Source organism: Lasiodiplodia theobromae (assembly GCF_012971845.1).
Source record: "Lasiodiplodia theobromae strain AM2As chromosome Unknown scaffold_7, whole genome shotgun sequence".
Taxonomy (NCBI): domain Eukaryota; kingdom Fungi; phylum Ascomycota; class Dothideomycetes; order Botryosphaeriales; family Botryosphaeriaceae; genus Lasiodiplodia; species Lasiodiplodia theobromae.
Genome location: NW_023336563.1, coordinates 860,021 through 883,656, shown reverse-complemented (window position 1 = coordinate 883,656; position 23,636 = coordinate 860,021). Strand labels below are relative to the sequence as shown.

At 52.3% G+C, this 23,636-nt stretch overlaps 8 protein-coding genes across 8 annotated transcripts; 1 reads left to right on the top strand and 7 right to left on the bottom strand.

Moving 5' to 3' along the window:
* Positions 1 to 264: 264 nt before the first annotated feature.
* LTHEOB_2933 (uncharacterized protein) lies at positions 265 to 851 on the bottom strand (the record flags this gene model as incomplete). The annotated part of the gene is made up of 2 exons (XM_035511800.1): positions 265 to 411; positions 528 to 851. 2 exons carry the CDS (start codon positions 849 to 851, stop codon positions 265 to 267), a joined length of 471 nt encoding a protein of 156 aa, XP_035363659.1.
* A 4,406-nt stretch (positions 852 to 5,257) lies between these two features.
* LTHEOB_2932 (uncharacterized protein) lies at positions 5,258 to 6,718 on the bottom strand (the record flags this gene model as incomplete). Its single annotated transcript, XM_035511799.1, has 1 exon — positions 5,258 to 6,718. One exon carries the CDS (start codon positions 6,716 to 6,718, stop codon positions 5,258 to 5,260), a length of 1,461 nt encoding a protein of 486 aa, XP_035363658.1.
* Positions 6,719 to 13,997: 7,279 nt separating this feature from the next.
* LTHEOB_2931 (Glycerol uptake) lies at positions 13,998 to 15,316 on the bottom strand (the record flags this gene model as incomplete). The annotated part of the gene is made up of 4 exons (XM_035511798.1): positions 13,998 to 14,483; positions 14,575 to 14,850; positions 14,923 to 15,074; positions 15,130 to 15,316. 4 exons carry the CDS (start codon positions 15,314 to 15,316, stop codon positions 13,998 to 14,000), a joined length of 1,101 nt encoding a protein of 366 aa, XP_035363657.1.
* Positions 15,317 to 16,716: 1,400 nt separating this feature from the next.
* On the bottom strand, positions 16,717 to 17,718 carry LTHEOB_2930 (uncharacterized protein; the record flags this gene model as incomplete). Its single annotated transcript, XM_035511797.1, has 1 exon — positions 16,717 to 17,718. One exon carries the CDS (start codon positions 17,716 to 17,718, stop codon positions 16,717 to 16,719), a length of 1,002 nt encoding a protein of 333 aa, XP_035363656.1.
* Positions 17,719 to 18,129: 411 nt separating this feature from the next.
* On the bottom strand, positions 18,130 to 19,206 carry LTHEOB_2929 (Polysialic acid O-acetyltransferase; the record flags this gene model as incomplete). The annotated part of the gene is made up of 1 exon (XM_035511795.1): positions 18,130 to 19,206. One exon carries the CDS (start codon positions 19,204 to 19,206, stop codon positions 18,130 to 18,132), a length of 1,077 nt encoding a protein of 358 aa, XP_035363655.1.
* Positions 19,207 to 19,854: 648 nt separating this feature from the next.
* LTHEOB_2928 (Tpr mlp1 mlp2-like protein) lies at positions 19,855 to 20,988 on the bottom strand (the record flags this gene model as incomplete). The annotated part of the gene is made up of 1 exon (XM_035511794.1): positions 19,855 to 20,988. The coding sequence occupies one exon, from the start codon at positions 20,986 to 20,988 to the stop codon at positions 19,855 to 19,857; it is 1,134 nt and encodes a 377-aa protein (XP_035363654.1).
* A 739-nt stretch (positions 20,989 to 21,727) lies between these two features.
* On the top strand, positions 21,728 to 22,285 carry LTHEOB_2927 (Thioredoxin reductase; the record flags this gene model as incomplete). Its single annotated transcript, XM_035511793.1, has 1 exon — positions 21,728 to 22,285. One exon carries the CDS (start codon positions 21,728 to 21,730, stop codon positions 22,283 to 22,285), a length of 558 nt encoding a protein of 185 aa, XP_035363653.1.
* Positions 22,286 to 22,738: 453 nt separating this feature from the next.
* On the bottom strand, positions 22,739 to 23,014 carry LTHEOB_2926 (Ent-kaurene synthase; the record flags this gene model as incomplete). The annotated part of the gene is made up of 1 exon (XM_035511792.1): positions 22,739 to 23,014. One exon carries the CDS (start codon positions 23,012 to 23,014, stop codon positions 22,739 to 22,741), a length of 276 nt encoding a protein of 91 aa, XP_035363652.1.
* Positions 23,015 to 23,636: the final 622 nt, after the last annotated feature.

The window sequence follows — 23,636 nt, the reverse complement described above, 5'->3', positions numbered from 1 at the left end:
GGAAAAAAAAAAGACAGAAGTGAGGTAAAGTTACGCTATGTTCTCTGGCCTTGCTATTCTTCACGCTAGCTGTCGGCTGCAAGGCCCCTCCGTAGGTCATAATATACAACGTTTTTCCAAAGGTCTAACGTAATAATACATCAAAAATAAAAAGAGTCTAAGTTAAAGAAGTTTTCGGATATACAATGGTAACAGAAATATAGAAGAAATCTACAAATCTATACTACGTAGATGATGAAATGGTGCTACCCCGTGAGAGATGGTCTACATTCTAATTTCGTAGCTGATGTTTTGCCTGTGCTCTACGGGCTCGCCTTTCTTCGCGCTCTCGTTGATTCTGCTCCTCAACCTGCCGGTCATGCTCTTCTGCCTGTCTCTCTGCTTCCCGTACCGCTTCCTCAGAGGGTTTCTCTGCAAAGAAATGAGAGTCAGCACGTTGTACGTTTTACTTTCGATGCAGCACTTAAATGTAGTGTCTTCGACTTACCATTCCTCCCGTGGGCTAAAATGAGCATCTCCTTGTTTACCAGAAAAAACTTCAACCGATCGTTGAGTTCCCTGCCAAACACGACGTCATAAGGAAGCCCGGCAACCACGATGAACTGGTCCTGCCAGCGGTTTCGCTGAGTGTACAGACCGAAATGTAGCCCTACCGATCCGTGAATTGCTTGTTTCTGCCCATTTCCTAGTAGCACGTGTCCACGGTAAGGGTAGATTTTCGCATCGAGTCGCCGTACAACTTGCTCGCTGATGAAATTGTCGGTGGCACCGGTGTCGACAAGAGCAACGGCCTGGATTGTGGACTTGAATCCCTCGTCCTGCAGCCAAATCTGGCGGTGATAGTCGGACATTGGAGGAGTTCTGGTATAAGGCCTTGTGGCTGCAGAGTTCGATGACTCTGGTGGGTAAATGCTCTGCTCCATAGTGGCTTGACTCTGCTGGTAGTAGGAGTAAGCAGGATGATATCCTGCCGTGGTATCATGTTCCTGCCCACCATAGGTCTGATCCGGTTCATATCCGAAGGCCGGTTGAGGAGGCATCGGTGCGGGGGGAGGAATGCCATCCGCGACTCGTTGTTTGTTTTTCACAGCAGCCGATGGGGCGGGGGGTGCCTCCTTCTCTAGATGTTGTGGTAGAGTGCCATCCATCGTCTGTGGTAGATTGGTGTATGCTGGCGGCGGTGGGATATGCAGTGAGGCAACCATCTCTCGTATCGGATACGACGGCATGGTGTAATCAAATGTATCCCGCCTATCTTGTTGTTTCGCCAGTTCTCGCATGACACTATTTGTTTCTTGGATTTCCCTGGTGAGGCTGTCCACCATCTGCCGAAGAGCCTGGATTTCGGGGTTGACTGCCTGGGACGTAGGTACTGTGTTGACGGTTCGGGATACGGACAGGTCAGCGGGGCGTGTGATCTCTTCCGAGGTTGTGCCGTTGATTGGATCAGTTGCTCTTGCCAGTGTCAGGTGAGTTCCCTCAGGTAATGGCGTCCCTACAGCTACCGTCGGCGGGGTTGTTCTTGCTGGTAGTACCTCTGTTGAAAGAGCAGCTTGGGCGGGTTTGATAGGCTGCTCTGGCTGTGGAGGTGGCCTCGCGGGTGGTACCAGTCTGCTGCTGTCAACAACTGGTGATGGGGCTGTTGGTTGGCTTCCAGCGTCATGTTGAGGCAAGTTGGCTATCTCGGTGTTTCTCCTTTTCACAAAAGGGCCATTGGAGTTTGCATTGGGGACCGTAGGTGGGGGCTTCGGCTTCTCCTTGTTGGACAGCGGCCGGACTTTGGAAGGTCTGACGGACCTTCTGGGTGGCGTTCGAGGGGTTTCGGCACTGTTTGTTGCTTTGAGTTGCTGTGGTACTTGCGGAGCCTCTGCGTGCGAAGTAACAGCTGCCAGATCTGACTCTTGGACCCTGGCGGGCTTTGCGCTGTTCTTGTCTCCGTTCTGGTACGGTCCAGAGCCCTCTCGATCGTCCAGCAGCCTCGTTAGATCTTCCACATGTGAAAGGGGCTCGGCATCCAGGGAAGCAACGAGCTTTAGCGATGGAGACGCTGTACTCTCTTGCGTGATACCGTGCACCTCTCGATATTGATCCAACAATACCTGCAAGTCTCTTCCAGACACTTGTCCAACTTCTCGTACCCTCTCAGTGTGTCTGAGGCTGAATTTTCCATTATAATTTATCCTTGGGTTCGCGGAATCCTCGACGTCAAGCTGCGATGCTTTGATTGCGATACGCAGGGACGGCTCCTGCTTTGTCAAAGGTGGACGAGATCCTACGTATACAGCCGAGTGCGTTTTCTGCTCTTCCTTAAGGTGGGAGCATCCGCGGCCACGATATGTCTTGATTGGTCTGGAGACAGTCAGTTGAGTCAAGCGCGGACCAGGGAGGACACGGCGGCCACTGACAAGAGGGTTGATTCACTTTCAGAACATTCGACAATGACGCCTCGCCGATACAGCCACGATCCGTCGCGCTTCTCTCTGAGTTCATACGCCAAAATCTAAAGGTGGTTTGATGAGTGGTTGAGAGACAAGGACGAAGCGAAGCCATACCTTTCCGACAACGTAGTAGTCCAGCCAACCGGATGTCGGAATAAGTTTATAATCTTCATAGAGCCGTGAGATAGGTGCAGTACATTTTAGACCCGCGGCGTGGACCCACTCACCTTCCCGGTTGTATTCCGTAATCTTGCTACCAGTTTTACTCCTTCTGCTGGCGAGTGAAGCTGCATCGGATCTGCGAGCGGTGCGAGTGGTGACCATGGTGATGATGATGATGAAGCAGAGCGCTACCACTAGCGAGTGGGACACTCTGCTGGCAGTGATTGATGGGTGGGTGACAAGCGCTGCGGGTGAATGACAAGGCTGAAAGCGACGATAGTGGAGGAAGACAGAGATGTTTGTGGCCGGGTGCAGGCGGCTGACGCGACGCATCCTATCGCGCTCGCCGTTACTGGACTCATATTCGGCCGTCGCGTCGCGTCAAAATAAGTGGTCGGCTGGATTGCGGAAGATGCATCAACTCAGCCTTCTCGACCAATCTGACCTTAGCGCGGCGCTGCATCTCCTCACTGTGCTGCGTGCCATTCGTACACGTGTCGATCGTGATGTTGCGGATGCGGAGGGTGGTGGAATAATAAACCAACGAACGCATACTTCCCTGCCCTTCAGATGCGAGGTTTTGTGGTCATTTGCGACAGGTCGAAGCATTCTCTAAGTTTGACTGATAAAGTCTGAGGACCATGCGAGGACAGCCCCTCTGACTACGGTTTCGGCGAATGTTCTGCGCAAAGGAGGGAGGAATCGGGAGGCCCGGTTCGTCCCGCAGTGACGTAAGTGTCGTCCGAACGATGCCTGGTGGGAGCCTTGGCGGGCTGACAGGCATGGGCAGGCAGCAATTGTCGACGATGCAGAAGCATTCGTATCGCTACATGTGGTTCATCTTGTTGGCCGAATGCCATTGCACAGCTGCATTATCAGGCAGAAAACCTGTTTTGGGCACTGAACATATTCTTGAAGAGGCGCAGATGCTGACAGCTGCAGCATTGGTGGTGCGGGGCAACTTACAGCCGTAGGCTAGCGGGGCAACTTTGCATATGCATGTCACAGCCACGCCAACTGCAAAGTCAACAAACACCCCGCAGGAACTTCGTGAATCAATGATGAAGAAAGAGAAAAAGGAGCGAACTCTGCTTCAGAAGCACACCCAATGTGTTCTTTATCGAAAGAAAAAACCTTCCTTTGCGCATCCAATGAGCGATGTCGGATTTCACACAAAAGCCCGGCAGGGGTTACCCTGATCTGGCGAAGATCATGGGACCCCACCACGGCATGAGCCTATTCAAACGATTTGCTTCGCTTAACGCCAAAAACACCCTGTACATGCAGGCGGAGCTTCTAGACCTCGAACGTCAGCTTGATGCCTTAGAAAAATACGACAAGGAAGATGAAGGGTTGCCTTACTACAAAGAGGCTCTCAAGCTTGTGAATTGCGAGCGCAATGGAATGGATTCGGAGCAATGGCAACTGATTTTGACAATAAGGGAGAAATTACGAGAGTATAGTATGTCTTTTTTCAAGAATCACCAGATGGTTATGCGCTGAAGTATTTATGCCTGGACAGACGACACCCTCCTCCAACAAGCGCAGATCAGCAATCTGGCCCCCGCGAATAGATACGATCTACAGGTACTGAGGGATTGGCTAATTCATCCCGAACATGGAGCGAGTTTCCTACCGAAGATCGAGGATCGGCCGTGGCGTGCTAGAGAGTCAGCTGATCTCGTGGCGCTCTCGAGCCGAAAGCATGATGCGTTCACTGGATGGATAGCGGAGAGGCTCATTCCCTGGATCTGTGGTCGCTTTTATCTAGGGAAAACGCCAATTTCCGATCCGGAAAATACTGGCCTGGTTGAATGGAAAGACGCGAAATTCAGCACATTCTCCCGCGCGCTCAGCGCCTTGACATCTACCCTCATCCCCTCTGTCGCCGTCGTCAGCCTTTACTTCATTCGCAATCTGCTCGCACGCATTTTTGCAGCGATGGGCTTCTCGGCGATTCTATCTCTGGTACTCGTGCTGTTGACGACCGCGCGGCCAGCGGAGATTTTTGCCGCTACCGTCGCGTAAGAGCTCTAAGGAATGCCAATGCATTTTTTTTAACTGACACTTTCACAGGTTTGCATCGGTTCAAGTCGTCTTCATAGGTAGTACCACAGTGAAATAATACCAAACCGCAGATTGGCCGGCTATGATCAGTTTTTGTAGAACTTCCATAAAATATATAGGTTTCTACTCACCTTCCGGTGACTTGAATTCTATGCATTTCAACCATATTTCTGCATCCTTGCGTAAATTTCTGTTTTGCGAGTATGTCAATAGGAAAACAGCCATCAGTAGAAAGTAATATCTATAAGCGTTGGTTGTAACACATGAAAGGATTGAAACACGCAACAACCTCCGCCACTTTAATGGTAAAAATACGAAATATATACTATACACGCCAATGATCTACCAATTCGAAGTTGATTTCAATATTTCTCAGCCCTCATGTTTGCGGTACAATGTGCAACGAACCATTACAACCTCTCCCGGCGGTTTTACAAAACTTCCCTTTCCCAATTAGTCCTGCCAGAAATGCTCCTCTTGCATGTGAAAAATACACGAAATCTAATATCTGCACACAGGGTACAATTTGTCGTGCAAGCTGGTGGTATATTTCAAGCGCATCACCAACCCCTCCTGTTTCTGAGAAGCACCTAAAGGTCTTCGGTGGTGAGGAGATGGTTCCAGGTAGACACCTTCAGGTCCTTGATCGCTGCATGGAGCAGCTCCCGTACTGTCCGATCATTGGGCAGAGCAGAAAGCTGGTTCAGGTACCGGGAGGTGACTTTATCCACAGCAATATTCACATCGGTGAACGGAGGCAGTGGGTGCCAGTAACTGAACAAGCCGCGGAGGCTCAGCCTGGTGTCAGCCGTCGCATGCTTGGCCAGAAAGCGCAGAAACCCCTTCCAAACATCTAACCTTTCCACCCCGTCGTCTGTCGGCCCGACAAAATGGACCACGATGTTCCTAAGGGTCAAGGAAAACGGCCCCTCGGCCCGGTGCCTGGCGATGAAGCCGGCCAGGTCATCCATATTGAAGACGACACAGCGCCTAAGGCGGAGACTTTCGAGGCGAAAGGGGAAAGTCTCGCGGAGGATGGGGCCGAGCTGCCACGCGGAGGGTTCGCTCTCGGTGCTGCTCAATTTCAGGGTCTTCAGAGCCGGCAAGCCTTTGAGCATGGCGATGAGGTGCGTGGGACCGGGATACGCCGGATCGTTGTCCAGCGATGTGATAAGCGCCTCGACAACGGTGGCAAGCCTGAGCGATAAGCTTGTCAGATTTCGTAATTGATGGATCCACGGCTGCGGGAACTCCAGCTCGCGCTGCGTGGAGGTGTGGAAGCGTGTTGGATAGAGCATTTGGACCTCCAATAGAGTGATCTGCTTAAGCTCGACATTCGCGTCCTTGATTGCGCCGAGCAGAACGCGTATCGGCCAGAAGGCGAATGCTGGAGTCGCGATAGAATGCATATCCCATTTATCCCAGTCCTCCTGAAGGCTCGCCTCGGCGTTGGCCATGGTCAAGTCCGCGTCTTGCGAGTATGTGATGCTCTGGATGCTTTTGATAAAGTTGAAGACGTATATTAACAGCAGGTGAAGGTAGTAATGCTCTATTCGCTCCTTGAGCAGAGATGTCATATGGGGCAGTGTTTCGGCGGTGGAAGGTCTCGTACTGTAATTCGCGTAAATGGCATCCCGTGGTGCACTTTTGTAGACAAATGTCACTCCTGGAATCAACATGCCCATGCGAGTGCCGCGCGCGATTGCTGCGATGCATTTCAGGCCTTTCAAACCGTGAAGATCGGACCGACCGACATATATCTTGAAGCGCCCATCATGGGGCTTGTGCCTGCAAAGCACCTCTGCGCCAATAGGATCAAGCCTTGTGCAGACTTGCCTCATGGACTTTGTATCCACGAAAGTACCAGTTATCGCATGGTTGAGCTTTAGGATCATCAGCAAAAGCTCGTCGGGAAGCTTAAGTAAGGCAGATTCCAGATTGTTATGCTTGGACTGGGCTGCAGGCAGAGCCGAGGCCTTGGGATGGGAGGGAAGGACCGTGAGACCCCTCGTCGCGGGAACGAGAGGTTGGATACGGGGGTGGGTAGGCATTGTGATATTATGTCTCGTGCGTGTTGTAGAAGCGGAAAGAAAGGTGTAGAGATGAAGGCACGTCCAAGAGCAGCGGATATGTGAAAAGAAAACGAAATGCGGAGTTGACTGTACATATATAATAATAATCACTCAGGCGGAACTGAAATCGCTCAATTGGGCAAGCTGCTATTCACTTTGGACATTTGCCCAGCTATTCCAGACAGACTTGATCGCACTTTTACCTGAAACTACCGCGCTTGGTGAAATACAGCGGAGAATCAGATGCGCCACCTAGCCGATTGATGCGATGAAGGTGGCAGAGTAGGAATTTATCCTTCATGAAGAGCACGCCTTCCGCATGATACCTTCTTCTCCATTCAGCATTAGAGGTTTGCGGAAGGGGAAGGTGCATCCACACAGGAAATTGCGGAGTAAGAAATTCAACTTACGTAGGGAGTTGAAGCTATCGTCCGGACGTTTTTGTATAATTCAAATCATATGAAAACCGAAACTGAACCATAGTACCAGTGTCGTGATGCTTGATGGCCGTACCGCCCGTGTCACCTTTCCAGAAACAGTGTCAGGCTCATTGTGCGCATCCAACGTAACTCTTCAGTGCCCGCTCAGTAACGCCGGCAACATCCTCATTTCCTTGTTTCGCTTCAGCAACTGCTGCCGCGGCCACATATTCAGACACACCACTGGCGACGACAAACTGCTGGCTATCATGGTAATCGGTAGCGGATTTCTCAACCACGGTTCGCGCTCAGTTTACCAACGGGTCACATAATCAAAAGTCTCTATATACTACTCTCTTGATGAGATCATTGTGCCGCATTCGGCACTTACCGAATTGGCTCTTGTCTGACCTGGTTAGCGATTAGGGAAGAAACAAAATTAAAAAGAAAATGGGGAAAATCCAGCGAACAGGTCAAGCAAAGAATCGGGGAACTGCAACACCATTGTCCGAAACAGAGACAACAAGAAATAAGGAATGCCCTTGACCGCTATCAATCTTCTGAAGTGAATTTCAATGTGACTTGTGCTAATTTCGGTGACAGACAAAAGCATGCAGCTACGACAGACACACCATTGTAACACTTTTCCTGATGAACCTTTTCTGCAGCCACGAGAAAGAGTGCCTTGCTCAATGTGGATGCCTTAGTAACGTTGCCATCATACGAGTAGAGGCAACAGTGTGAAGTGGCGAAGCTCGTCCCCTCTCCAATGTTCCCATGGCAAATGTATTCTGACGTTTCGTCAACAGCTCATCTTGCTTCTTTCTCACCAGTGCCACAGCGGTGCTGTTTCTGGCCCTCCGTGAATGGTCCAAAACGGTCAATCCGTCCTCGTCTTCGATTGCAATATCCGTCACTGGACAATCGAGCAAGCGTTGCAGTATGGTTTCATAGCCGGCCGATGCGGCTTTCATCAACGGTGTCTCGCCCTTGAGACATTGCGTATTGGGATCTGATCGTCCGTGATCGAGGAGAGTCTCGATAATCTCTGGCATGTTCTCAATCACCGCGTACGAAAGTAGGGTGAGCCCTTTGTCGTCTTGTACGTTGAAATCGTACTCGGTATGGAGGACCTCTTGAATGATGTACCAGAGTCGTTCTCGCCTGGCAGATAGCGGAATTTCCTCTGATGGAAAGGTTTCCAGCATAATCAATGTCCGGCCGTGAGAATCTGTCCAATCCAGTAGCATGCTCATAATCTTCACGTGATTACCGCTGATGGCTCTCTCCAGCGCCGTCACACCTGAGACATCCGTCAACCTCGGATCAGCACCAAGATGTAGTAGAGTTCCAGCTAGTTCAGCAAGACCCTCTTCAGCAGCAAAATTCAGCAACGGCTCTTGACTATACAGAAACATGTTCGGATCAGCTCCTGAGTTCAAGAGGAGTTGAATGAGGTCAGGATGGTCGTTTAGAGCAGCCAGCTGTATATACCAACTCCAGGGCAGGCTCCGAATCGCCTCGACCTTGGCTCTAGTGTCGGCCTCTGGAGTATTGACCACATCCAGGAATACTTGAACCACAAAAGCATGGCCATCACTTACAGCCTTTTCCAGGGCGGTTCTGCCGTGATAGCTGGTGACCGCCCAAGATTCATATGGCCGAACTGGGCTATAGCGGGCATTTGTGGGAAGTATGAGTGAATCCGTTATTCCCCCGAAATTCGAGCAGACCAGACATGAGTAGCCGTCTTCATTATCGAGTATCAATCCAGTAGGATGTGCCCCTGCATCAAGCAAGAGTCGCACCACAGATGAATGCCCGTTGGCCGCAGCGCTATGAAGTGGACTCATACCGAGGATAATGCCATTTGGATTTATCCCACCGTTGAGTAATACTTTCACTATTTCCTGAAGACCTCTTTCTGCAGCGTAATGGAGGACCATTCCGTCGGCAATATGAGCATCGCCCGGGCCATCTTGAAGCGCACCAGAGTCGAGCAAAAGTTGCACTAACGGGGTATTCTCCTTCTGAATGGCGTAGAATAATGTAGAGTTGCCACTGATGATATCCATCAAGTTGGGGACCTTTCTTGCAGGATACAACTTTATAGCAGACTCAACAAGCAACGGAAGCATATCTTTGGACCATGTATCTTTCTTTCTTACGGCTTTGTGGATGACTGTAACAGGTTCATATGAGCTCAAACAGATGACGGATGGGTTCGCACCAGCAGAGAGGAGCTGTCTGACCATTTTCTCATCCTCTCTTTCCCAAGCTTGATTTAGGGCTGAAACCTTGATGCCGTAATCGAATTCGTTCAACTGATCCAAGTCTGCGCCTTTGCTAATGATAGCTCGGACCCAGTCTTCCCGACTGTGGGTGACAGCTACAAAGAGGGGACATATTATGAACTTCTCATTACGAACGTGGTGGCCACTTAGCATGTTCAGGGCAGATGTGACAATCTTCTCGTTGCCGCCGGCAAGAGCAAACAAGAGAGTCGTGTGTCCTGAGAGATCCATCCGGCTGTAAATCTCGGGCTCTACCTGCTCTATCTTGACCAGCGCGCTGTGAATACCGGCCAAGGCCAGGAGATGAACAGGATCCCAAAGGTATACATGTTCACTCCAGAGGGTCACAGCTAGCCTCTCAGCCAAAGTAGTGACCTCTTTGCGTTGTATTTGGGACAAGAGCTCCAAATTCCAGCTCTTTGTAAAGATGATTGGTAGAATACCGCGACTTTTGAGCCCAGGCAAATACTCCAGCAGATCTCGTTGGTCGATCTCGTATCGCTCTGCCTCAATGACGTGATTCAACCACTGCCTTTGTGCATATGCAGCAAGAGGAACGTTGACAGTCCAGTAGTGTAATGGGTCTAGGCGACTTTCTCTGTGTTCTTCTGCGAAAGTTTCATTCTCATCTAAGGACCCTAACGATGGTGCGTTCTGAGGGATAGCATGGAGCAGTTTGATGCAACAGCGCGATATATGAAAGTGAGCAAGACCTTCAGGATTTCCAGTGAGACGTCGGGCAAGATCTTCCAGTCCGCTTTGTAGTAGGTAATCATTGACCGACTGGTGGATTGTTTCTACTGAGCCAAGATGTTCTGTCCTCAAAGAATTTCCGTCTCCGGTAACGCGAGCAAGCCCTCTAGAAAGACTCCGGATAACAGTTGGCATGTCTTCCAATTGATAATAATAACAACTTTGAGTAATCTCTTCCAGTGTTTTGTGGGGCATATTGGCATCGATTGCCAAAGCTTGCCGAAGATCCTCCAAGCGCAGGCGCTCAGAGGAAAACAGGATCCATTGAAATAGCTTTAGCGTCTGTTCTCGATCGGTCTCATTGTCAAAAACAAGTAAAGCATCGTAAATGCCTTTCAGCGTTCCTGGCACCTCCTTAATTCGAGCGATCACTGCAGTGGTTGGCTGACCCCGTCTTCGCAGATGCATAACTTCGTCCAAGACGAGAGATACCCACTGAAAGATCCCATTGGCTCTTTGGGTAATTATTTTGGTAATGGCTTCTCTGTCCGATGGTCTGAGTTTCAAAAGTGCTGAGTGGGTCTTCATGAGGAAATTGATATCCCTTGAGTTTTCATTCTCCACGGCAATTGACAGACTCCCTTCTTCAACTAGGTTTGGATAGTACCGGCACGATAAACAAAGCTTGATCCTTGAGCTTTGTGGGAGATCATTCCTGTGAAGCCGCTCGAGGTTCGAGATGAGTTTGACAGCACGCTCCTCACCCATTTCGTCAAGTGCATCGATGAATACTGTTATGTCGCGTCGATGGCTCTCAGATAGAATTGCGGAGATGAGAACCCCTCGCAACTCATCCTCTTCCCACTTCCATCTCTGATTTTCGAAACTTCCTCGGGTGTTTGTACGGCTCTCGTAGATTTTGGCCAGGCTGGATAATCGCCCTGGACAGTGAGGTAGCATTTGATGCAGTAATGACTGGTAAACGCCAAGGTGTGATCTCTGCATCTCACTTCCCCGGCCATGGATGAAAAACGCAGCAACAATATCTCTATCGCGTTGCTTTTCTCTCTCCGCGTTCACCAAAAATTTCATCAAAGTGGACTTTCCAGCGCCAGGAGGTCCCATTATCCATAGGAGGCCAGAGTTCGTAATAGACCAAGAAGAGTAGTTTTCGTTTTTGCTGATCCAGGTGCAAGTTCCCTCTGCTGCATTGATATTCGGATCGTACTCGCGCGACTGTAATTCGGGGAATGACAGTGTTTGCAGGCATTCTAGGAAATATTTAATGCAATTTTTCCACGTCGCTCTTAGGTAAGACTAACCCTTTTCCTTGATTGACAAGGTGTGAGCCGGCCAGACTCTGCTCTCTCGTACGATACATCCCTCGATTTCCTTCAAGCATTCCAACGTGATCTCGTAGTCGTTGTCATTTGTACCTCTAAACTTGATCATCTCGCTGTGTGTTCGATTCAAAGCGATCACTCGATGCCCAGGCTCATCTGTAAGCTTTCCTTGAGTTGCTGAATATGAAGTGACCAGAACAGTCGGCGGTCCTTTCATCTCCCATCTCCCATTATGCTATCATAGATGCTTAGTCAGCTAATCTAGAAAAGCATCGTGGAAAAGAAAACCTACGTCTCTTGAAGCTGTCGGTGACTCTCGAGTCTCGTAGAAATTGAAGGCCTGGAAGTCATGTAGCTTGTGGATCGCTTTCGGGAAGCTTATCCCAAGCTCACGCAATGTGGGAGAGTTGCTTTTGTCCAGGGAAGACAGGAGGGCTCGCATCTCGCTGGCAGGCACCATAGGGATGAGAGACTCGATGTCCATGCCCTGGCTGGGAACTCCGAACAGGAGGATTCCACGTAATGATTCATAGGCAGCATGATCTCCATCGATAGCACTGTGCTCCATCTTCACCACTGCCTGATTTCTTGTTATTGACTGAAAGTGCCAATGGGGAAAGCATACAGTATTCTTACTGCCTTTGCGATGATGCCACCCAAGCTATGGGCGACAATTATGAGCGGCCTTCTCGTCGAATTTGACCGGTCTCGGACCATTCGGAGCCTTTGCCGAAAAGTAGACTCAAGATCCCATATGTTTTGGAAGGATACCTGATCTGGGCTCGTATTATAGCCGTAGGTGAGTATTCGAGCGTTGTAAATGTCGTAAGGTAGTGCATCCCGAAGCCACATATGTGATGCACCCTTCTCTTTGAAAGAGCCGAACGCATGACCATTCAGACCGCTGAGAGCTACAATGTCCATGTAGCATTCATCATCCTTGGCGGTGTGCAAAGGGGTAAACCCTTCAAAGTGTGAGTCCAGAGTGATCCGTTTGCGAGGGCCTCTGTTGCTCAAAGAATCAGATGGAGTATTGACGTGCTGTTGACCATGCTTGAACAACGTTGCCGGAAGTCGCGAAAGGCTCAAGGTTGCACTCTGGCGACTTGGAAGTAGAGGGCTGTTGACCAAAAAATTAGGTGGAATATCGACATGCTGCTGACCATGCTCGGACAATGTTGCCGGAAGTCGCGAAAGGCTCAAGGTTGCGATCTGTTGATCTGGACGTAGAGGACTCCGAGCAAGCGAAAAGATTTGAACCTCGACGTCTTGGTCCAAAGGCAGCCCACTCACGAGCAAAGCCTTTATGTTGGATTCCGTATAATCGCCTGGTATGCCACTAACCCTGATGCATGTGTCGCCATCGTTAACCATTTTCCCTCAATGAAGGACGAGCCAGGATGGATTGGAGAATGGGTTCTTGAGGTTATACGTCAGCCTGCAGCGCGGCAGGCTGGGGTTTCATGCAACGGGTCGCATGAAAGATAGGGACTCTTAACCGGTGTCAGCTGCTAGGTGACGAGGAGATGGCGTCGATGCTAATACTTACTTGGAGGAAAGCTGTGCAAGGTGTGATGGACTTCCTGAGGTCAGTTGAGGAGCCGGAGCGAGCGTGCGCGTTTCTAGATGAGCGAGGTGCGGTGCAGACTTACTCCGCGAGGCTGATAAGCTGCCAAGGGAAGTCAGCAACGAATGGGCGGACAGGGCATCCACGCATAGCGCTTACCCCGTTCCGGTATTACTCGCCGGGTGTGGGGGCCAAACGAAGACATGAGGTCAATTTCATTAGTATTGCAGCCAATGACGGGCAGTTTAATGATCCATATATGGACGGAGTTGTTTCGTCTAGACTGGCAATTTTGTTGTTCGCCTAAGTACTGTACAAAATTTATTTTGTCTTTGTCCTGGACCAGTCTGACTGGATGATCGATAATCCTTGTCATTGATTGGTGGCCGCAAGGCTCAACCAAGCTTGGCTGCATCCTAAATACACCCCCTTCGCGCAGCCGGTGGCTAGCGTGAATTTGTTTTTCTTAATCTATCAGATGCCTGTAAAGAGGGGTGCTGCAGCCGATGGCTAGGGCGAAGAATAGCAGGGCTTTAGAACGTAGCATAACTATACCCAAACTTTTCCTCAGAAAAATTAACATATGTGAGTAGCTGAGGCTATCGTCCGGACGAGAATGTCGAATTAAAAATTCTACAAACACGTCCGGACGATAACCTCAGCTACCCATGACATGAACAAAAAAAAACAAATCCACGCTAGCCATCGGCTGCGAGAGGGGACTGTAAACTCCCGAAAACAGCAGATGCTGAGGGCTTGACCTATCACATCATCTGAATTGGCCCAGTCATTTCCTGTTTTAAGCCTCTGCTATTCTTCGCGCTAGCCACCAGCTGCGCAAAGGGAGTGTACGGCGCTCTCCCAATAATCCTGTATCCGTCCGTATATTCCATCTAGTGCGATGGTCCACGCTACAGCAAAACGCACGACCAACAACCCCCATCAAACCTCCTCCTTCATCACCACCCCCTCCGCGACCCCCGACCCCCCACTCCCCCTCTTCCCCTCCAGCACCCCAACCCAACTCCCATTCCCACTCCTCCCCCCCCACCCCCCCTCCTCCGCCATCCCCACCCTACTCAAATGCCTCACCAACCCCTCATCGCCCCCCTCATGCACCGCCCTCCCGGTCCCCAACTTCGCGAGGCTATCCCTAAGCACCAGCTCATAATAACACGTCGCGAAGAACGTGGCGGGCACATTCACCAATATTGCGATCCAGCAGTAACTGCGGTACGAAAACGCCTCGCTCCCGAAGAAGATGGCGGCGACGATGCGCGTGCCGAGGTCGCGGGCGAGGTTGGTGCTGATCGAAATCGAGGCGAAGCCCCAGACCATGGCGCCGTAGGCGAGGCCGATGACGAAGGGCGCGGAGGCCGGGGCGATGAAGGGGTTGGCGGGGTCGAGGGCGGACCAGATGACGATGCCCTGTTGGACTTCTGTCAGTTACTAAGCCGTGGGGTGCGGAGCGGGCGGCGGGGTGGGGCGGAAGGGGTTGGAGGGCGGCAGGAGGGCTTACGATGTAGCTGTCGACGAAGAACTCGATCAAGAACAGATATCCCAGATTATGCTGCGTCTCGCCGGGGAAAGTGCAGAGGACGCTAGCGGGTCCGCCGTTGTAGACGGCGGATCCGGTTTTGGCGAGAGACTCGGTGTTGAAGGCGGCGAGCTGCTCGTGGTACTGGCCCATCAGGACCAGGCCGGCCATGAAGGCGCCGAAGATCTGGGCGAAGATGTAGGTCGGCACTTTTTTCCAGGGGAAGTCTTGCCAGATGGCGAAGCAGATGGTGATGGCCTGGGAAGAAGAGATCGGGTCAGCGAACGGGCTTCTTTGCGCGGGACAGCCTGGGTCAAGGGACGGAAGTACCGGATTGAAGTGGCCACCGGACGTCGAGGCGCAGGTGATGATGGCGAAGGCGATGCCGAAGGCGTACGCGAAGCCGATTTGGAGAATTGAACCGAAGGCGGGCTCGGCGCCGTTCAGGAAGAAGGACGCTGTCGACGCGATTCCGGGGTAGACTGTAGCATGATGAGGAGGTTTTCTTCTTTCGAGAGAGCACGGCTGATCATGTACCGTAGAAGAAGACTCCAGTTGCTTCGGCAGCCATTTCTCTCAGCCACCGCGGCCTGGCGCGCTCGAACTCGAGCTTTTTCTCAGAGACGGCGCGCCGCTCGACGATGCGGCGGGCGTAGTGCTTCTGGACGGCATCTGTTGCGCCTACCTCCAGCGTCTGGAGTCGGTGCAGGCCGGCGTCACTCATGTCGGAAGAGCTGACCCGAGCGGCGGATCACAACCCCGAGTAGCAAGGATCTGGAGATGGGAAGAACTGGAGACAGCTGGGAACAGCTGATAAGCAGAACAAAACTGCGGAGAAACTTGTGGGGAAGAGGAGGACAGAATCTGGGGAAGACCCGCATTTTGTATCCCAGAGACGGTCCTCATTCAGCACCCCGTTGATAGGGAGGAGACGGAGCAAAGCAGAGTCGCGAACGTGGTGGTCCTGCACGGCAATCCCGCAAAGCGCCCAATGCCGGGACCATCGTTTGCGGGGAGGGCAAGCCACAGCGGGCCCTTAATACTAATCCAGAGGTAATGGGGTCGGCGATAGTCGACAGCGGCGGCGATATCAACAAAAATGCCTGGGGACGGCCTGGGGATCTGCAAAGGGTTCGGGCGAGGGGGACGGGCGAGGTGTGAACCGCCGCGTGTGTTGTCGTCACGGTGGCGCAGACGGCGCGGTGCATCATCCGAAAGCTCCGAACTCTCCCGGGGCTGCTTATGCGTCTGGGGCAGGAAGCTTGATGACGGCTTTGTCAGCGTTGATTGGCGGCCGCTTGCGCCCTGATTGACGGCCGGAGTGCTTGGTGTGCGCCATCGAAAAGCCACGCACTACCCCGCCTTGATGCCCCAGGTTTTTGGTGCCTCGGTTTGGTGGTGCGCTGGGTCTAACGGGATGAGGAATGTGGATGACGGGTGCGCGGTGCAGTGTGGAGGCGCGGAGGTGAGACAGCCTGGCCTGTGTGGACGATCGGCAGTTCGACGCGGGGAAGGAAATCGTATATTTTAGCCTATTCTAACCTCACCTCATCTGCTCCAACAACGATCACTCGGCTGATGCTTTGCTTCCTTCTTCTAAAATTATTTCTCCACTGAATAATGCTAAACAAGTAGGACAGAGTCTATGTAACACAATGATTTATCCCTTTCTTTTGGACAGCGGGGATGTTTGCGCAAGTTTGGAGCTGCAAACGACTTCACCGCCCGCCGGTCGCTATTGTCTGATAAGCGTATCAGTCATGCTATTGCAAATCACACGCGGTACCAACTGGACTACTGTTCTCCAACGTTTTGAAGCTACAGAACTATGTACAGGTATGGAAATTCAACCCCCAAATAATTTTCTTTGGTTGAGAAAGCCCCGTCTACACTTCGAAAGTTTCTCCAGCCGCTAACTAACACAGTAGACGCAATGTCTTTCGCCAAAACAAGTCATGAGCCCGTTCTCACAGATGTTATTCAAGTAGATTTCCATGACAACGCGCGCCAAAAAGGCCAGAAAGTGAGATGTAGTAGTGGAATAACTCACAACTCCCCTTTGAAACTGCCACCAAAGTCTTCGGCAGCGACACGGTCGGCCATGTTCTCCATATCAACCTTCTCCTAATCATGATCACAATTTAGTAACTTGGCAACGAGCTCATCGGAGGCAGACTCAGGTAACTTGGAAATGCGCTCGGCGAGGGTCTCCCCCATGCCATCGTTGCCACTGCCACTCTCACCGTCGCTGTCGCCGTCACTGTCGCCGCCGCCGTCACCTTCACTGTCGATGTCGATGTCGCTTTGGCTTCTGTAGCTGTAGTCGCTGTCACTGCTGGCGTCGGAGTCAGCCATGTTCGTAGGCGAATCCGCCGGTCCAGCGTCGCTTTCGGTTAAGCCGAGCATCGTGGGAATCGACTTGCTCAATTCCAAGGCCTTTTTGTATGAGGACACCAGATGGCCGGGGAGGCCGTTGGGCATGACGTAGCCGCCCGCGAAGCAGCCCGCAAGCACTTCATGGGCCAAGCTCAGGGAGGCGAGGAGCTGGCCTTCCCTTGCTCTGACGAGGCCGCTGCAGTCAAGGAGCTCCTGATAGCTTCTCAAACTCAGTTTTTCGAGCTTGGTGCCCATTTCTATGAGCGTGTCGTTCAGAGCCTTGAGCACGCGATTCTCCTCCTTAAGCTTGTCGTTCTCAGTCTCGTACAGTTCGTTCTCAGTGTTGAGCTCTTCGTTCTCAGTCTCGAGCCTTTTGTTCTCAGTCTTGAGCTTTTCGTTCTTAGCCTTGAGCTTGGCGTCCTCTTTCTCGTGTGCAGCGATCCTGGTCCTGAGAGCGGAGATCTCTGCGGTCAAGAAAGCGAGCTTTGCGGCCTGTTGCTGGGAACTGTTGGGGGCGCCAGTGGGGGCAGGATTGCGGGTCGTGTTAATCAGGCTGCCAGGATGTGGCTGCGGAACATAAGCCTGTGTGGGCGCGGACATTGGCATCGAAACGGCGGGAGTGCGAGTGCGACTCTCAGGGTTGGAGGGTCGGACAGTCGACGAAGATGAGGTCTCGTCGCGCTCGCCTGCGTTGGAGCTAGGCAGCCGTAGACGGTCATTCGAGGATGACGTTGGCCTGCGGTCAGCCATCGTATTTGCGGTTCGTCCCTGGTCTGAGATGGCGGTCGATGCTGATTTCTGTTGGGTGCCGAATCTGGGTCGTGCGAAAAGCAGACAAGAAGTGCGTCTCAAGTGCTGCGACTAAAGTGTTCTGCGGCGTGGTGAGGGCAGCGGTGCTGGGTCTCTGGGTTATATGCGCTGCGGTGACAAAGACTAGACTCTATGACCATTAGGCTTAGTATTTGCCGGCTTCTTCTAGAATCACCGTTTCACGCACAAAGTCAAACACAAAGGACAATGTCTAGGCTAAGTTTGTTGTTCTGCATATCAGCCTAGTGCTGTCTGTGCATTCAATCTAGTCGGACTGGCTCGTGCGATTGCTTCAGTCAATCCCACGCGGGATTGATTATGTAATTCTTCGATTGGTACTAGTTAATTAGTCTAAACGGATGGATGATAGTGTATCTGGATGCGATCATCGTCGTCATCAATTCTATCACCACAATCACAGGTTTCGTAGCCGTCCTCGTCATCGTCGCTGTCGCTAGGCCAATCGCTGCCACTGCCGCTGTCTGAGAGGTCCGTGTCCTCGGACAATATCGCTGCGCCGCTGCGCTTGGGAGGGCGGGGGAGGCCATTTGTCTTAAAAAGCAAGTCGCACAACTTCATTGCAGATTCATACACGCCGAGCAAATGGCCGGGGCGATATTTCTTCGATCTGGCGTAGCTGCTGAGATCCTGTTCGACTTTGTCGACGATTTTCTGCACTTGGTTGAGAGTGGCTCTCGTGCGGTTGTCTTGCTTGAAGGAAGCCTCATCTTGCAGTTTCTTGATGTGTTTCTTCGCTGAGGAGACTCGGGTCCTGAGCTTGTGTTCTTTAGCTTCAACGCGGCTATATTCGGCCTCGAATTTAGCATATTGGTCGCGAAGCTTGGTTTCCTTGAGCTTATCCCTCTGAAGCTTGTCACACTGAGCCTGAAGCTTGGTATTCTGTGTCTTGAGCTTATCGTTTTGGGCCTCAAGGTAGGCATTCCTGTGCCTGGGGCTTTTGTCTAACGCCTCGAGATGAATATACTCGCTTTTGAACTTGTCGTTTCTGGCTTCGAGTTCGGCGATGTCGGCCTCGAGTTCGGTGTTCTCGGCCTGGAGTTCGGCATTTTCGGCCTTGATAGCAGCATTCTCCGCCTCCAGGGTAGACACTTTGCTCTTCATGAGGGATATCTCAGCGTTTAAGACAGACAACACTGCAGCCTTATGGTCGGTGACCTTTGTGCGCTTGGTAGGACCGTTATACGCCTGGTTAATGATGGCCTGCGGCTGCTGAGGAGCAGCACCCGCAGCGCCAGATGACTGAGAAGGCTCGAGTATCTGCGACGGAGCCACAGATGTGGAGGTGTGGTTCTCGAAGACGGAAGATGAGGCGGTCAAAGATGGCTGCATGCTTTCGCTACGGTCGGTGGTGATGGTGTCGGGCTGCTGAAGGTAACTCGCGGAATCGTCGTTCTTGCGCTTAGCCATCGCGCGTGTGGTTCGTACTTCGTTGGCCATGATCGTGCACGCTGGCTTTTGACCGGAAAGTTGAGTGAAATCCGAGTGGGGAGGACACATTTAAATTTTCCGCGGGGAATGCAACTGATTCCCCGGGTTGTGTAACTGTGTTCGTTCCGGTAGCGAGGGCTCCACTCCAACAACCACGGTCGGGTTTTGTGTTTGCTGGCTTCTTCTAGAATCACCCTTTCACGTCACGCAGACAGTCAAACACGAAGGGCGGTGTGTAAGATAAGTTTGTTTGCTCGGTTCTAAAACTTTGTAGAAGTCTTTAGTCTGCATAAGTCTAAAAAGTCCACCTAACTTCATCGACCATCGCTGCTGTCTCATGGCATAATTCCAGACTGGAGTTTTTGCCATTGAGAATTGCAACCGACAGCCATTAGGTGTAATTTTCCGACTTTTCGAAACCAAGGCACCATGCCTCCGCCAGTAGCTGAATGCTGCACCCGGAATATTTTCGCTGATTCAGAAAGCCAGACAACATCCAGAAATTTGAATACTCACTGCTCAGATAAGGAAAGCCCACGTATTCGGTCCTGCAGACGCTGTCCCGAAGTATCGCCATCATAACCCGAACCAACAAGCCCAGAAGGTGAGTTGTGACGGTGAAATGACTCAAACTTCCTCGTCGTCATCGTCGGCGTTATCGGAGTGGAAAGAGTAGAGAGATATGTGTTCAAGAGTCTCCGAGTCCTCAGTGCGTAGGATGTCATCACCGGCCGACTGAGAGGCGCTCTCCGGATCATGATCACGCTTGAGCCTCTTAGCAACAGGCTCGTCAAGGAGAGGTCCGTTCCTGACGCAGCCGTTGCCGTTATCGGTGCTCTTGCCAGAGAGGGTCGGACTCGTACCCGAACCGGGTCCGGCATCGTGCTTGGGCAGCCTCTTGGGGCCGAGCTCCTTGGTGATCGACTTGCTTAACTCCATGGCATTCTCGTAGGTGGCGGTCAGGTGGTCTGGAAGGCCATCGGGCAATTTGTAGCCGCTCGTGAGAAATCCCATGATGACTTCCTGGGCGAAGTCTCGGGAGTTGTTGAGCGTGGCTCTCTTTTCGCTGATCTCGTCCTTCAGGGAACGAATGAGGATGTCGTGGCAAGAGAGTTGGGACTCGAGGCTGTCATTCTTGTCCTTGAGCTTTCGGTTGTCTCCCTTGAGCTCCTCATTATCCTCGTTGGGCTTGATGTTCTGGTCTTTAAGGAGCTTATTCTCTCCCCGGAGCTTGACATTATCATCGCGAAGCTTGCCGTTATCATCATTAAGCTTGCGGTTCTTGTCCATAAGCTTAAAGTTCTCACCATTAAGCTTGCGAATGTTTTCCTTAAGCCTGTCACCCTCGGAATTGATCTTGTAAATTTCAGACTTTAGCCTGTCATTAGCTCCCTTGAACTGGGAAGTCGTGACTTCAAACTTTTGATTCTCAACCTTGAGCTTGGCATTCAAGGACTCCAGGGTAGCGATCTTGGCCTTCAGCTTGGCATTAATGGGCTCTAGGGTAGCGATCTCGGCCTTGAGAGAGGAAATCGGTGCTTCAGAGGAAGGGGTTGTACTCCTCATCAGCCTGGCGCGGTCTTCGTGGAGATGATCGTGGCAGATCTGCTTGCGGCCCATGCTGTCGGTAGCATTAGCAGCAGGTGTCGATAGCTCAGCGGCGGGAATGGTCCTGTGGCTCCTAGCAGCCGAGATAATCCTGTTTATCGCGTAATCCGGGCTCTCACGACCGATGTCGACGCGCGGCTTGGGTTTAGACATCGTGTTTGCCGTTTGCGCTTGGTCGGCTGTCCCTTGAGGATGATCGTGGCAATGGCGTTGACTCTCTGAGTCGTGCTCACTTCGGTGACGAGGTGCGGCGGTGGAGGGAATAGAGAACGAAGACACAAATCGGAAGCCTTGGAGAGTGTGTGCGGCGGCGGCGGCCCGGGTGCTTCGTTGACGAAATGGGTGGCGCACGTGCACGTCATCTTTCTCAATCGGGCAGTCACTCCTCCGGTCGCAAACCGCGCGGGAGAAATTGCAACCGCAGCCGCAGATGCAGCGGACTGGGCATGATGGCGAGCTTCTGTACACATGTGCGCATAATATCAGGCCTAACCGTGCCTCTCACAGGAACAAGCCTCGTGGATGATATTCGCCCGAAAAGGCGGGACGTCTGATCACACGAAATGGGCAGTACATCAAGGTGTTTTCATCCCAGGCAGTGACCAAAGCCGCTTGCTCACGCGCGCAAACATAAACCCGTGCGTCATCAGCGCAGCTTTCACTAGCTGCATATTAAGGGCATCCCCCGCGACCTCGTCTGCTCCTCTTCTACAACCTCCATACAAGATCGCGTCAGAACTCGTCCGATAACCGGGTACCAAAACCCTCGCCAACTTCACTCCAAGCCCTCGCCGACTGACTCACTTCAGACAAGCATACGCTCAGGCCGATCCACTCTCACCGCCCGCCAACCCGACCACCCTCACAAACAGCCACTCCTACATCAGCAAGCATGGCTTCCTCTTCCATCGACATCGGCGACTACAAACCTTGCGTCATGACGCCCGACGAATTCCGCGCCGCTCTGGCCATCGTCATCCCCGCCCACCTCCACAAGCAAGTCTGCGACCGCCACAAGGACGGCGACGCCGAGCACAAGAAGATCTTCGAGGAATCTCTCGTCAACGTCAGCGACATGTTCAAGCCCGCCCACACCGAGAACGCGGAGATGAAGAAGAAGCTCGACGACAACCCGAAGGCGAAGCGGCATTTCCAGCACGTGAGGCCGTACATCGTCACGCAGGCGCACGCTATCCAGGGTCTCCGAATGGCCTCTACCCCCGCCGACAACACCGACAAGATGGACCTCAACGAGATCTTCGCTGCTGTTGGGGCTAGCTCGGGCGAGCAGCGCGACAGGCTGGCCACCTCCGCGCTCCAACGCATGGACTCCCTGTCGCAGGGCCTCTTCGGCGTTTCGTTCCAGACCATCAATGAGGCGACGCACAACCTGGAAACTGAGAACTGGGCAATCAAGCGCCTGCTTCAGACGTACGCGAAAGAGAAGTAGGTCGAGGCAGGACATCGGCGGAAGAATGTCCAATGCGGACTATGGAGGAGCAGCTACTGACGAGAGGTCTTCTTCCTTGGCGTGTTGCTTAGCTACTACACATCCGTGCTTCAGAACTGGTTGGAGGCTTTAATTTGGGTCATATGGAGCCATGCGATGCAGTTTAGTCAGATGAACATAGGAAGGCATGGCGGGGGCTTTCTCAGATACTCAACATGGCTTTGATAGCACGGTACTACGAGATTGAACACCTGATTGGAATCAACATTTATTGATGGTCATGAATGAGCCTATCTATGAAGCCCAAAATACCCCACCGTCTATTGCATTGCCAAATCTATGAGGCGCTCCAATTAGAAATTACCAAACAGGAAGGTGACGGTGTGGCTCGTGTCGATGCGCTGATTTGGCTCAGGTGAGGTCAGTGTCGGAGCAGCGCCGCAAGTATGGTCTTTACTCCTCGTCAGTGATGTCGGAGCCACTCTCAGAGGTGTCAGCCATGTCTTCGCCGCCCTCCTCAGCGATGTCGGGCTTGTCGGCGCTGTCCTCATCGCCGGTCGCTCCGTCAAAACGTACTCCGAGGTCGAGCATGGTGCGGCACTTGGTGGCGAGGTGGCGCGGCAGCAGGTCGAAAGCGCTGTTATAGCCCAGTGTTGTCAGCGAGACGTTGGCGTCGTTGGCGAAGTGATCGACGATCTCCGCGACAAGCCCCACGGCCTGCTTGCGCATCTTGGCGGCTTCTGAAGTGTAGAAGAAGTGAGTACTTGTCGACTAGGGACCTGTGAAGAGGAGCGCAAAAAAAGTAGTTCTGATGTCTCGATCACCCCCAGTACGCGGCTCCACATCACGACGTGCACCTACTGACCAGATACGCATAGGACGCCTACGTATAGCCCATGCACGCCGATCAGCCTACTGAACATCACCGTACGTTGATGCCAAGACATCCCATATGACACGTCAATCCCACCTGCCTTCCGCGCCGCTTCAGCCTGCTGTGCCACCGAGCAATGAGATAAGTGATACTGGACAGGTGGACGGCTGCTTGCGGACCCGAGCGGGACTAACAGGCTTTCTTTGGGGACCGCGAGCACAGCCACCCGGTCAGTGAATATGATGGCCAGTCATAATCACGTGGGTCCGAGTGTTTGGGGTACTGTGAACGCGCAACAAGGCGGATGGCAGGAGCAGCGGCCAGCCACACTGCCATCCAGCCCGCGTGTAATGTCAAAGGAAAAAACTGGCGGAAATGGAACTTATGCTGAAGGACCCGCCCGCTCATTCAGCTGTGGGCATTAGTAGCCACCGTTCCTCGCCGCGGTCAGACACTTTCTCGCCCTCAATGCTTCCA